This window comes from Zalophus californianus, chromosome 2 (assembly GCF_009762305.2).
Source record: "Zalophus californianus isolate mZalCal1 chromosome 2, mZalCal1.pri.v2, whole genome shotgun sequence".
NCBI classification, from domain to species: Eukaryota; Metazoa; Chordata; class Mammalia; order Carnivora; family Otariidae; genus Zalophus; species Zalophus californianus.
The window spans coordinates 96,270,403-96,285,466 of record NC_045596.1 but is presented as its reverse complement, the minus strand read 5'-3'; the positions used below and the strand labels follow the sequence as shown (position 1 = coordinate 96,285,466).

The 15,064-nt window shown below is 36.7% G+C and overlaps 1 protein-coding gene across 1 annotated transcript; it reads right to left on the bottom strand.

Annotated features, from left to right (window-relative positions):
- Positions 1–10,278: 10,278 nt before the first annotated feature.
- Positions 10,279–10,853, bottom strand: LOC118356720 (40S ribosomal protein S14). Its single transcript, XM_035726156.1, has one exon. It carries the CDS (start codon positions 10,808–10,810, stop codon positions 10,355–10,357), a length of 456 nt encoding a protein of 151 aa, XP_035582049.1. The 5' UTR covers positions 10,811–10,853; the 3' UTR covers positions 10,279–10,354.
- Positions 10,854–15,064: the final 4,211 nt, after the last annotated feature.

The following is a 15,064-nucleotide window of genomic DNA, read 5'->3' as shown; positions in this document are numbered from 1 at the left end:
CAGGGTCACCACCTTAACAGTAGGGTTAATCTGGCTCTCTGGTGAAAGTTTGATAAGATCTACATTAACAGTGCTTGCAAGCCTCAAAAATCTGGCTAATTCACAAGGAACTTAAATGTCTACCCAAACCAAGTCCAATACTCTTTAAAGGAAGACAACAAAAACTACCAGTCAATAAAATGACATTCACATTCTCCAGCATCCAATCAAAAACTACAAGAAATGGGAAAAAAGGGAAAATACGCATAATTGGAGAAAAAAAATCAGGCATAGAAATGGATGCAGAAGTTCCAGAAATCATAGAATTAGGGGGCATGACTTGAAATTGCATTTGTAACACATTTTTCATCATTTTATTAAAAAACAAAACAAAAAAACAAAAAAACAAATCAGGGGAAGGAGAGGAGGAAATCCAGGCTTCCAGTTAGGGTATAAAAGGCACAGCATAAGAAATACAGTCAACGGTAATGTAATAGCTTTGTATGGTGACAGATGGTAGTTACACTTGTGGTGAGCACAGCATAATGTATAGAGAAGTTAAATCACTATGTTGTACACCTGAAATTAATGTAACATTGCGTGTCAACTATACCCCCCAAATAATAAATAAATAAATAAATAAATAAATAAATAAATAATAAATAAATAAATAAAAAATGGAAAGTTATAGTTGTCCAATGAAGCACTCCAAAAATTGAAGTGCAATATGTCTGCGATGGCATTTAAATTGAAAAAGCCGTGACTTGCCTCCAGTCCTCTTTTTTTCTTTAAGATTTTTTTTTAAGATTTTATTTATTTATTTGATAGAGAGAGAGAGAGAATGAGAGACAGAGAGCATGAGAGGGAAGAGGGTCAGAGGGAGAAGCAGACTCCCTGCCGAGCAGGGAGCCCGATGCGGGACTGGATCCCACGACTCCAGGATCATGACCTGAGCTGAAGGCAGTCGCTTAACCAACTGAGCCACCCAGGTGCCCCTCCAGTCCTCCTTTTCATTTTAAAATATCTGGTTTAACGGAAATCTTTATTAAAATTAGAATGCTGTCTTTTCTCACTGGACTGAAATGTGCCTGACTTTTTATGGGTCTATCATTCAAATAACAATGATGCCATTTGTGTAGATAATATTTTCCAAAATATTATGGAGATATTTTCAAGGATGTTACAGACATATAAAGACGCAGAGATAAATACCTTCTTTTTCCATACCATAAAATGAATTTTATATTTCTGAGTATAGAAAAGATTCATTTTATATCTAAAGCTATGTGGTTTTATTAAATCAAACACCAAAGTCATTGACATAGTTAATTTAAAATTCTTGTATTATAATGAGTCTTACTTTTAAAATTTCATATTACTTTCATGACAAGCATATCACAAGTGAATAGGAAACAAACTGAAATACAAAAGGGCTTCCATAGCTCTGTGACTATTGTGTCTGGACATCTATCCTCCATCCTCTCTTCCTTATTCAAATAATTCAAAAATATACACCTCAGTTATCATGCATTGTTTTTATAATATTATTGACTATGTTCCCTGTGCTGTACTTTTCATCTCCTTGACTTATTTAATTTATAACTGGAAGTTCATGCCTCTTAATCCCCTTCACCTATTTCACCTGTCCCCTCACTCATCTCCTATCTGACAAGCAACAGTTTGTTCTCTGACAGATGGTGACTACACTTGTGGTGAGAACCGAGTAATGCACAGAAGTGTTGAATCAGCATGTTGTACACCTGAAACTAATATAACATTGTATGTCGACTATATTTCAATTATAAGTGTTAAAAAAGGAAAAGTAAACAAATGCACCTCAAGAAATATGGTTGAGAACTATGCTTTGTTCTGGGAAGAGAACAAGAAATAAGACTAAATTCTTCTCCTAAAGAGTATCATAATATGGTGTTTTCATTTGTCTGTGAAATCCGTTGTGTACGTGGAAACCTATATGCTTATGAGTGAGGGGGACAATAAAAACAAAACAACAAAAAACCCAAAATAAAGAGGCTAAAATTCATCATTTCAATCAAAGTACAGCAGAGAAAGAGTTTGATTCTAAATGCTAGGACTAGGGAAGTCTTTATGTAACATTTGAATGGAAACTTGAATCAGAAATAAAACATCTTTAGTTTGAGTAAGGTGAGAAGGATCAAGCAACAGCATGGTCAATAACCAGAGATGTGAAAACGTATAGTATTTTCAGGGGGGCTAGGAGCACTTTAAATGTAATATTTGAGGCAAGGATTGGCCATGCTACTAGAAATGTATTAATTAGAATCAAGCTTTGGAGGGTCTTAAATTATTTGCTGAGGAATTTGATCTGTTATCTAGGCAGTTGGGACCATGGGGGTATATAAGACGGTAAGTGACAAAATCAGATCTATGTTAGGGAGGAAAATTCTGATGGAAACATAAAGGATGAATTGGAGAGAAAAGAATGAGTGACTTTGGGAATAAATTAAATTACTCTTGCTATAATTCACATGGGAAAAAATGATTGAGAAGTATTTGAAGTCAGAATGGAATATTAAACCAAAAAGATTCGATGTCATTTGTTTGAAAATTTAATTCAGGTTTGTGGCTGAAATGGCCAGGTCAATATGAAGACGTATATTTGTTGCTTATAAATGTATCCTTTATTATTAAATTTTATTTTATAATCTAATTTCAAATGTTTATAATTTATAATCAATTGACTGCATATTAATAATACATTGTTTTATTCAATGTTGAATATATGATAATGGATAATAGTATCTGTGATATATGATTCAAAAATATATAGACAGTAATAGGTTATTTCATAGATTAAAATAAGATCTTGTGGTTTATTTGTAAGATCTTACACATCAAAAATTGCATTTAGAATTAAGGTTGTCTTTTTGAATTACATATGCGTCAGTCTGGCAGCTGAAATCAGCAATACATGTATTTAGCCTTTCTTTTCATGCTTAGTCTTGAAAATCTAGCTTTCAACTGAAAATACATTCCTGTTTAAATCCAGGATTTAGCATTCTTCTTCTCTGCAAATGGTCACTAGCCTCTTAATCCAGGTAACATTTCCTCTTCACTTTGGTCCTTTGTTTTGCACCTGGTGAGGTTCACTGCTGACAGCAAAGCCAAATACAAAACCATCCGTCAGGCCCCAGGGGAGTTTGTTATTATTGACTGCATCCTCATGCTGTAATAAGGTCAATACTCCAACAAGATATGACTGAGTAAATAGGAAAAGAAATTGTCTCAAAGTAGAAAATACCAGCTGTCAATACAATCAATAACAAAGGAGGAGGGAAGCAGTCTCAAGCGGCTGTGTTGCCACCTGGGAATTGATTCCTTTGCGTGCTGAGGAGGTGTTTTAACTGAAGAGTAGCATTTGTTAGAAGTGGCATCATTTCATAGCATCTTTCCAGATATAGTTTATAGCGCCTCAATCACTTATTTCGGCATAGGTGGCAAATTATATTCAAAAGGAAGGAAAAATAAAAAGATTTGTCTTCATATATTGTGCTTACTGTAGGTTTGGGGTATAATCAGTAGAACACTGGCTCATGAGATCATTAACTCTAAATGGAACCAAGTTAAGTATTAAAAAGGCTCCCAAGAATTAGGAAGGAAGGCGAGACATTACATAAACTGTAATATTAGTTTCTTTGTCCAGAAACACAATAACTTATTGCAGTATTTTAAGACAGTTTTCTAAGAAGAAATAATAAAATCTACCCAGTATGGTTTTTTTGAAGATTTATTTATTTATTTTAGAGAGAGAGGGCATGTGCACAAGGGGGGTTGGAGGGGTTGAGGGAGAGGGAGAAACAGACGCCCCCTGAGCCAGGTGCCTACAATGGGGCTCCATGTGGGACCCGATCCCAGGGCTCTGGGATCATGAGCTGAGTCATAGGCAGACGCTTAATTTACTGAGCCACCCAGGCGCCCCTAGACTAAAATTTTTAACTTCTTTTCCTTCTCTTTTCTCCTTGTTCTTGACCATTTCTATACTACACAGTGAAATATGCATGATGGTAGGCATTTATGTATGTTTTCTTCACTGCTGCATTTTCCACTTTTACAATATTACCTGACAGATAATACACTCTTAATAAGTATATGTTGACTGACTGAATAAATGAAAGCTTAGAGTATCTAGAAATGAAATTTGATATAATAGAGGAAGTTTAATAGAACAGTTTACAGTCTGAAATAATAATGTAAGGAAGGTAGATGCAAGGAAGAAATTTTGATCTTATTTCACGCTGAACACCAAATTTAACTCTAGGTGAATTACTCAGTTCCTATAGAAAAAGAACAAAAAAATAGAGAAATGTTCTTAAAATGTCTAGCTAAGGATAATTATTTTTTTTATTCAAGAAGGCAAATGTAGGCACTTGAAATAAAAATGTTGTAAAGAAATTTAAAATAACATAAAAGAAAATACTGATTATATGAAATATGTACCAAATATGTGTGTATATGTGAGTATATATAATATACACATATATATATATTCATAATTAAATTTAAAACTGGATAAAAGTTCAATAACTTAAGGAAGACACTAAATGCCAAGAGATGAACTGGTAATAGCAATTAATAAACAGGTTAGAAATACGTTCATAAAATAATCTCAGCAAGGAGTTGGTCAGGATGTAAATTTTTGGAATGCCTTTTTAAAAAATAAATTATCTATCCTTATTATAAGCCCGTTTCACAGTATTGTTACCAGTACTAAATTCTTCCCGAAAAACAAAGCAGAGTCACACGTGCACACACAGGCACACACTCACACACACAGAGATTTTCATCTGAAAGTAAAAATAAATTATCTAATTACTTTAATAAGCATTTCAATTATTACAGTAGCATACTATTTTCTATTTTTGTTTTTCATTTCTGTTTTCAATTTTGCAAATTATCTTCTTTGTATCCAAGATTGTCAAACTCTATCTTGAGTCTTGATCTTTCTTACCAGGTCAAGAGTTACATTTGTAGCAGTCGGCTTGGTGTCATTCCTCAAAGGGGCCCATGGCATCTTAAACAAAACATGTTGGAAAACTGAAATCATTGTTTACTGTCAATGTTGTTTGCTCTATTTTTGAAACTTGACTTAATCAGATCATCATTTTTAGTTATTCTTGTTCACAACCTGGAGTGGTAATTCACCCCTCCCCCCTTGTCATTACCTTGAGGATTCTCTTGGTTACTTGAAACCTCTTCCTTATTCATAGCTACTCTAGTTCTGCTTTGTCCTACATACATTTGCCAGAGTAACGCTCCTAAAGGGCACATTTGATCACTTCCTTCTTTTGTTCATAAACCTTCAAAATTATTTTATTCTCTAACTCTAACCCTCAATGTGCCATACTTATGACAGCAGTTGCCAATCTCAAACTTCAAGAACATACCAAATTCTACTCTAAAATGCAGTTAATTGGTTGTAGAGGAGTATCGTGTGTGTGTGTGTGTGTGTGTGTGTGTGTCTGTGTGTCTGTGTATGTGTGTCTGTGTGGTTTGTCTTTTTGATGTTTGGTGATCTCAGTAAAAACCTTAAAATGTTAAGGTTATGTTTAGGGTTTGGATTAGGGTTAAGGTTAGGATTCTCCAAGTGCATTTGCATCTGCTTACCATTTGGAGGTCTCTCTGTTAGGGACCTAGTCTACTTTGTTAGATTTATTTTCTGTTCTATCTCTTCCCAAACCAGTCTCCTCCATGGAACTTTAATATCTGCTGTTTAATATATATAACAATTACTGACTTTGGCAAAAATTTAGAAATGCTGTTTTCTGGGTTTATATTTTTAATGTTAAAAACTATTTGATCCTCGTATGCATTCAGCTCTGAAATCTTAATTGGCTCTGCAGGCAGCTCTGGGGCCACAGGAACCAGGGGGGTCTTCCTGTGGACAACTGACCCAATCAATATTCTGAGGAAAATGGAACTCTGGCTGCCCCTTAACATTTTCAGGACCTAGAGCACAAGTCCACATGGAAGCTCACGTATAGTCCCATGGCCTTGATTATTAATTTGGTTCACAAAGTTTATGTGGGTCCTGCTCTTGAAATTGTCTCATTTCTTCATTTAGGCTTTTTCCCCCTTGAATTGAACTTTCATTTTCTTACTCTCAGAAGCATTATTCTTTCATGACTTAGTCATAATGACAGGTAAGATTAAAAATAACATGTTTTGGGGTGCCTGGATGGCTCAGTTGGTTAAGTGTCTGCCTTCGATTCAGGTCATGATCCCAGCGTCCTGGGATAGAGCCCCGCATCAGACTCCCTGCTCAGTGGGGGACCTGTTTCTCCCTCTCCCTCTGCCTGTGCTCGCCTGCTCTCTTTCTATCAAATAAATAAATAAAAATCTTAAAAAAATTAACATGTGTTCATTATTTCAACTTTGAATATGTATTTATAAAAATGTAAATTAAATGAAATATATAACGAAAAATATTTCAGTTGTACTTTTAGTTGTCATTTACCTGTTAAATTATTAGAATTAAAATTATCAGTTAAAAATAAAAAGCATGATATAACAAAATTAAAATGGCAAAAATTTTGCATAAGGCTATTTTTATTTTATACATTCAATTAAATATCATTAAAGATGTTAGAAAATTAGAACTACTTCCAATTCTATGCCCCAAAGTTATCTGGTTACATTATAAAGAATGGGGATACACTTCATGAATGTTATCTTTACAGCACATATACAATTTCAAGAGGAAGATGAATTGTTTAATGTTATAAATATATATCAACTTCCATTTGCCACTGTTGTGAAAATCATTTCTAATTCATGAGTTTCTCTATCACAAATCACAAATGGGAACATCAAGATAAGCAAGAAAACAGATGTTTAGAGCTACCAGGAATCAATACCTAATTATGAAAGAATCTATTGCATTCTTGTTGTCTGAGAAGAAGGATTTGACAGATTAATTAATTTGTCTTTCCTCTTATTTAAGCACATCCATCACTCAAATCCTACATACCTTTTGTATCAATATCTATCTTGAACATTGGCAGGAATACAATATACAAACTTCATGGCATCCAGATGGAAGTTGTATTTTATCTTGAGGTCATAAGGCTCTTGTCCCATATGGAGGACTGTTTCCTTATGACCTAAAAAGTGTTATCACTAGAGTGGGTGTTTAGATTTTACAGATGGTGCTCTACGAAATGCTGAGTGCTAGACTCTCAATGAGGCCTCTTTCAAAAAATGTATCTTTCTGTTTGTGCTTGTGAAATGTGCCCCCAAAATGCTGGTCCTCTCTTGCTGGGGTGTGAAAGCAGTATCAATCCAATCCATAGGTTTCACATAATCTTTGGATTATATGCTAACTTTTCATGATAACTTCATGACCTTCATGAGTTCTAAATTATATAAGGAAAAAAACTCTTATTTTAAAATAAATCTTGGCAAAAATAGTTAAAAAGTAGCCTTAGCTTTTTCTGGTAAAGAACCGGTGTTATTTATTATGGCCAGGTTGTCAAAAAGTATGTATGTATGTATCAGTTACTTAAGTTTCCATTGATTTGAACTTCTTCAATTCTTATACTCAGTAAATCCAATCCCTCCAAATTCTACTTTCATCTTTACCATTTTAGAGTCCACATTCCATGACCCATTTCCAAAAGTAAATCTTGTGAGCATTTTAATTCCTTTGCTTTTTTCTTCCTCTATCAGTCTTATGCCTGGAGAAAACCCAACTGATATTCTCCTCCTGGTATGCTTGTAAGTGGTAAACACCGAGGAAAACAGCAAAAACAACATGGAATGTTAACCAAGCTTACTTTATTTATTTTATTTATTTATTTATTTATTTTTTGAGAGAGAGAACAAGTGCAAGTGTGGGAGGGGCAGAGGGAGAGAGAGAATCTTATGCTGGCTCCATGCCCAGCACACAGCCTGATGGGGGACTCCATCTCAAGACCCTGAGATTGTGACCTAAGCCGGAATCGAGAGTTGGATGCCTAACTGACTAAGTCACCCAGGTGCCCCCAAGCTTACTTTATATTAATGACCAGAAATGTCAAATCAGCAAACAGCATTGCCCATTAATGCTCCATATTTCCCTTATGTGTTTGCTTCCTCACCTCCAAAGCTACTGGTTTACATTTCCTCTTTCCTCAACTATTGCACACACATCCCCTACTCTTCTACTCAAACACTGGCATTATCTTACATTTCAATGAGAGAAGAAAAATTATAAGAAGCCAGTGTTTCATCTCACTGAGAGCAAACAAGTTTTGTCCTCCCTCTTGTTACAATGGACAATTTTCCTCTGCTTTCAAATCCTTGGGCCTATCTGCCCCCCATTCCTTTCTGCTAATTCAGGGACTTTCTCTCTGTACTTTCTTCTGTAATAACCTATAGGCTATCAGTTTCACTCATGCTACTTAATTAATGCCCTCAAATGTCAACATTCTCTATGGTATTCTATCATGCAACAAAAGAAATTTTTCCTTTGCCCAATATCTCTTTTAAACTACCTCTGGGTATTAAGGAGGGCACGTTCTGCATGGAGCACTGGGTGTTATATGCAAACAATGAATCATGGAACACTACATCAAAAACTAATGTATGGTGATTAACATAACATAATAATAATAAAAAAATTAAAAAAAACTACCTCTTTTTTTTTCTTTAAAGATTTTACTTATTTATTTGAAAGAGAGAGCGAGAGAGAGAACACAAGCAGGGGGAGTGGGAGAGGGAGAAGCAAGCTTCCTGTGAAGCAGGGAGCCCGACGTGGGGCTCGATCCCAGGACCCTGGGATCATGAACTGAGCCAAAGGCAGATGTTTAACGACTGAGCCACCCAGGCGCCCCTAAACTACCTCTTTCTAATAAATATCTTCCCAAACAAAAATTAAAGAAAAACCCTCTCTACTGTTATCTACACTTCTGTCTCTCCTAAATTTGGTATTAGTCTCCCTTCACTCCTCAATCTCCTAGGTAATTTCACTAATGCTCTGTTTTATATAACAGCTTTATATTAATAACCTCTCCCTATCACTTCAGAGTTCTATACTATCTTATTAATTACTTGAAATATGCACTTGCATATCTTATAAGTTCAAACTTAGTCTTTAAATAGAATACTTATTTCCCACCTCCACCCTCATACACAGAAACTGCTTTCTTACCCTATTGTTCCTGTTTCAAAGAACTATGCTGTAATCTAGTTTGTGAACCAAAAAATTTAGGAATTTTTGTTATGTATTTTTTTTAAGATTTTATTTATTTGACAGAGAGAGAGAGACAGCGAGAGCAGGAACACAAGCAGGGGGAGCAGGAGAGGGAGAAGCAGGCTTCCCACAGAGCAGGGAGCCCGATGCAGGGCTCGATCCCAGGACCGTGGAATCATGACCTGAGCCGAAGGCAGACACTTAACGACTGAGCCATCCAGGCGCCCCTGTTATGTATTTTGTGATATTGTAATTTATAATAAGAAATATATATTAGGTCTTTGTCCCCATCTCTGGCACAGAGCTCCTAAAACCATTGGAATTTCCTAAATGATAAGAGCAATAAAGTTATCTTTTCTGTTACTGAGGCAATTTTTGGTTCACACCTAAGCATGGTGTTTGGTTGCCAGAGAAGCCAACCGCATGATTAGAGGTGGAACTCTGCCAACACACATGTCCAGGGCTGTAGATTGAGTTCACTGACAGCTAATAATTTAATCAATCTTACCTAGGTAATGAAGTCCCCATAAAAACCAGAAAAGATAAGGTTCAGAGAGCTTCCAGTTTGGTGACATGTGGCAATGTGGAGAAAATGGAAGGACCTGGAAGCTCCTTGTCTTTTCCCCAGGCCCTGCCCTATTCATTTCTTCAATTGTTTCTGGGTTATATCCTCTTATAATAAACCAATAATACAATATATAAATATTTCTGTGAGATCTGTGAGCCACTCTAGAAAATTGGTCAAACCCAAAGAGGGGGTTTTCAGAAGTGCAGATGATAATCTGGCCTTGCAATTGGCATATACAAGTAGGGAGGAGGCCATCTAGTAGGACCAAGACCTTAACATGTAGGAACTGACACCATCTCAGGGTGGATATTATCAGAATTCAGTTGAATTGTATGACAACCATTTGGTGTCAAAGCATTCCTTTGGTGCTATGGTGCCCCTGGACACACACATCAGAATGGGGTGCTCAGAACCCTTGCTTCTTTTGCTATCTGTATCCATTCAGTCAGTATCACTATTTTCTGATGCATGCTAATTTAGTCCAATTATCTCTACCTCTGTTACTACCATACTGTTTTCTTTCTTTTTTTTTTTTTTTTTTTTTTTAGCTCACACAAAGCCAATTTATTAACAGAAAACAGTAATTTGAGGAATCCTGTTCACAGACGGCGACCACGGCGACCCCCCTTCCTGCGGGTGCTATCGGAGGGGATGGGGGTGACATCCTCAATCCGCCCGATCTTCATTCCTGAGCGGGCAAGGGCTCTGAGGGCTGACTGGGCCCCAGGTCCAGGGGTCTTGGTTCTATTTCCTCCTGTGGCTCGTAGTTTGATGTGGAGGGCAGTGATGCCCAGCTCCTTGCACCTCTGGGCTACATCCTGGGCAGCCAACATGGCAGCATAGGGAGAAGACTCATCTCGGTCAGCCTTCACCTTCATTCCACCAGTCACGCGACAGATGGTTTCCTTGCCAGAAAGATCGGTGACATGGACAAAAGTGTCATTGAAGGATGCAAAGATGTGGCAGACACCAAACACATTCTCTCCTTCAGCTACCTGAGGTCCAAGGCTGATGACCTGTTCTTCCTTCTTTTCCTTCCCCTTGCGAGGTGCCATTTCTGCGTGTCTTCTCCAGACTCCGCTACCGGAAAAAGAGTTCTTTCTTTTTTAATTTAGAGATTTTTATTTATTTATTTGTCAGAGAGAGAGGGAGCACAAGAAGGGGGAGCAGCAGAGGGAGAGGGAGAAGCAGGCTCCTCACTGAGCAAGGAGCCCGATGTGGGACTCGATTCCAGGACCCTGGGATCATGACCTGAGCCGAAGGCAGACGCTTAATGACTGAGCCACCCAGGCGTCCCAACCATACTGTTTTCAAACACCATCATTTCTCATCTGAACATTGCAAAATGTTCTACATCTATCTTCCTTATTCAGATCTATAGCATTGGCAGGCATCTCCTGGGAGCATTTTGGAAATGCAGAATTTCAGGGGTGACTGGATGGTGCAGTCATTTCAGCATCTGACTCTTGGTTTCAGCACAGGTCTTGATCTCAGGGTCCTGAGATCCAGTCCCACGTTGTCGGGCTCTGAGCTCAGCACAGAGTCTGCGGGAGAGTCTCTCTCCCTCTTCCTCTGCCCCTCTTGCATGTGCTCTCTCTCTCTAAACTAAATAAATAAATCTTAAAAAAAGAAGAAATGCAGAATTTCAGACCCTGCCTCAGATCTACTTAATTGGAATCTGATTTTTAACAACATCCATCCCCCATGCAATTTGTGTGCACATTGAAGTTTGAGAAGCCCTGATCTATGTAATCTAACTCCTGCCTATCTCTCTGGGCTCATTTATTAGACTTTACCTGTGGCCCATGATGACCTTCCTTTCCCTTAAATCACCACATTCTTTCTCTACTTTGAATCTTTGTAGTGGTTGCATTCACGGTCTCATGATGCCTTCCCCTAATTATCAGTGTGGCTGGATCCTGTTGCCATTCAGGGGTTTGGCTGAGTGTTATCTCCTGAGACTGTTGGGATACAATTTTTAATGGGTCTCTCAGGGTTCTGCAAGTCTTATCTTCAGTTTTCTTCCCCTCTAGCTTCTCAAAGATGTTTGTGTAGTAAACAACTATGCAATTACAGAGAGTGTGCTCCATTCTGGAGCAGAAGACAGGTTTGTTCCCTGTCCGGGAAGAAAATAAAAGTAATGTCTCCCTCTGCGCAGAAGTTGGAAAGATGCACTAGCAGCCCACTTTTAAAAATTGGGGTTTCCCAAGCTTGAATTTCTTCATCTGTGCCAAAAACCCACTGTTAGCATAGCATCCGATTGGGCATGGTTATGCCTCAAACCTTCTTGGACTTGGGAGCAAAAGAAACTGATTAAACATGAAGCTTAGGCTGTCTATTGTGCTATGAGTAATAAAACCCTTTGCCTTCTCCCTTTATCCACAACTGTGGGCTGAAACAAATCGACTTTGGAAAAAAAGAGAAGACTAATAGGGGATACACAGGTTCTGTTAAGCAAGTGGAGCCCTGAGACTAAGGCGGCCAGTGAAAAAGTGAAACATCATTTCCGCACGGCAATACTAATGTAACTGCCGGAAAAAGTTAAGATAGAGTACTTGGGACTTACCTTTTCTTCTTTTCCTTTAGAACATCTCAAATAGTTTTGAACAGTTAAACCACACTGTTTTGATTTTTTTTTTTTTTTTTCATTTTCTTCCTCCACTATTGAAACTAAACTAAAACACTTAGGTAAACCACATCAGACTACGGAACGTACAAAAACACCAATCAGTTTTTACCTCATTGCTGCCTGAACAGCTTCATGGTTCTGGAAAAAAACAAAAACATAAACAAAATTGCAACTCTTTATTCTTTAATGGGTTCTAAATGCTTGGGAGAACAATGTATAATGAATTATGTGTTCCTCTGCATGGCCAAACTCTGAACTTTTGGATATGAAAACCTCATTATTTCAATATCTTAATTAATAGCATTTCTCAAGTATAAGCAGCAACCATTATTAAATTCATATTGCTACTCAATTCCTACAGTATAATTTAAAACACATTCATTTAACTAGCATTTCTGACAAATAATATTTATTAGGTCTTTAAAGAATTGTGGCAAGATAATGTGAGAAAATCCACATCAGAATAATTATTCATAGAGAACTACTAGACAATAAATATGACAGGGACTGTTAGTTATTGTGTTAAACTTAATGTTCCTTGTTAACATGGTGTCAAATTGTTTATTGTTATTTTATTTCATATACATTGACCACCATTAAAAATAAAGTCATTGCAGGAAAAAAACTAAATGTAGCTGAACATAAAATAAAGAGAGGAAAATGGTTTATTCACATTATCTCAGCACTTAAATTTCCAATATTCTCAATGTGAGTCATCAGTAAGATATATCTAACAAACATGCTACTAAAATCTCAAAGTAGTGTGATAGAAGTCAAGCATCTAGAATGAGGGAGGATATAATTCTGTTCTGCTTTTTACTGGCCAGACCACACATGCTAATTTATTCAGCTATAGGCCTGTATTTTAAGAAATATGAGGACAATTTAGACAATCCTGAAAAAGGCAAGAATATTCAAAGTCTTCCCAGATTGGGTAATGGAATTAAGAATATGCATCCTATACAAGAGAAAGCTCACAGTTACCTTCAACCCCGTGTGGATAATTGTCATGAGGAAGCTGACTTGTTTTGTACTCCTGGCTAGAATTTCTGAGTTGTTGATAGGACAGTAAGGGGAAAAAAAATTGCAAGATTAACATTTTATCAGAGACTTAAAGAAAGTGATGTAGCAGACCCTATAAAGATCTGGATGATCATGAACACTACAGGATACGAGAACAGCAACCGCAGAATAGGGAGGCTAAAATGAGAATAAGGAAGTGAGAAAAAAGCAAGATTTTATACACCAATATAAATACCTGCCTTCAGCTCAGGTTGTGATCCTAGGGTCATGGGTTCAAGCCCACATGTGGCTCCCTGCTCAGTAGGGAGTCTGCTTTTCCCTTCCTCTCTGCCCCTAGCTGCCACTCATTCTTTCTTTCTCAAGTAAATAAATAAAATCTTTTAAAAAATAATTATAACATAAATTTATGTTCTGTGTATATAAGCAGGACTTTGAAAATCTTAACAGTAAAAGTATCAGCTGACTATTCAAAGGCAAATTATCTGCATTGCAGTTTATCTTCAAATACTTCTTTCGTCAAATTCTGGTGATATGTTATCACTGATTTTGCTAATTCACCCTTTTGCTGTCATCTTCTAACTTTCTATTATTATTATTATTATTCTCAAGTTTTCAACAGATTACTTCAGGATAATTTCCTTCTACAGATGTCAATCATATTGTTATGGTCCCAATGGTTTTTTCTTGATTATAATTTCTGATAAAAAGAATCTTAAAAATTCAATGTTAGGTCATTGTCATCTTCTGAGAATTGTATTTAAAATTTTGAAAAACCAGGGGCATCTGGGTGACTCAGTTGTTAGGCATCTGCCTTCAGCTCGGGTCATGATCCCAGGGTTCTGGAATCAAGCCCTGCATCAGGCTCCACGCTACACAGGAAGCCTGCTTCTCCCTCTCCTGCTCCCCCTGCTTGTGTTCCCTCTCTCACTGTGTCTCTCTCTGTCAAATAAATAAATAAAATCTTTAATAAAAAATAAATAAATAAAAATAAAAATAAATAAAATTTTGAAAAACCAGGAAACACACCAATAGACATTGCACAACTTGTAAAAGTTGAGTTGAAGAGTAAGTGTTGGAGCTAAAGTCTTCAGCTCAGGGTTATTTATACTTTTAGACAAGCACTTTTCCTCAAAAGGTCTTACTGCCAAGTTGAAGAAACTGGTCAATTAATAATAATGACAAGCTTAACAAATAACATTAAATTATGCTAATATATACAACCTCATATATTCCTCCTCCAATTTTCTGTAGGATTTGACTGTGTAACTTTCTCTTCTATTTGAAATTATGTTCTCAGTTTTCAAGGTCTTAGATATTCAACAGTCTTCTGATTTGTTTTTTTTCCAATTTCTCTTACTGTTTCCTCTTTTTAGTCTCCTACTGGAGGGTTACAGACTTGCTTTTCAGAATGCATCCACTTCTTTTTCACATGGAACAATTATCTAGTATTTATTTCCAAGACTGACTGATTCTTCACAATTCAGACTTTACTCTGATTAGAGTAGATCTTTTGGAAAGGTATGTGTGGGATGGAAACTAGAGAAGCCTGGAAACATTTGAAAAAACACTGTTGAAAATGTGCTAAGTCAAACAAAGTTGAATTAATAAAAATGTTTATCAGAATTGAAGAACTGATGTTGTTTAACTACTATGGCTA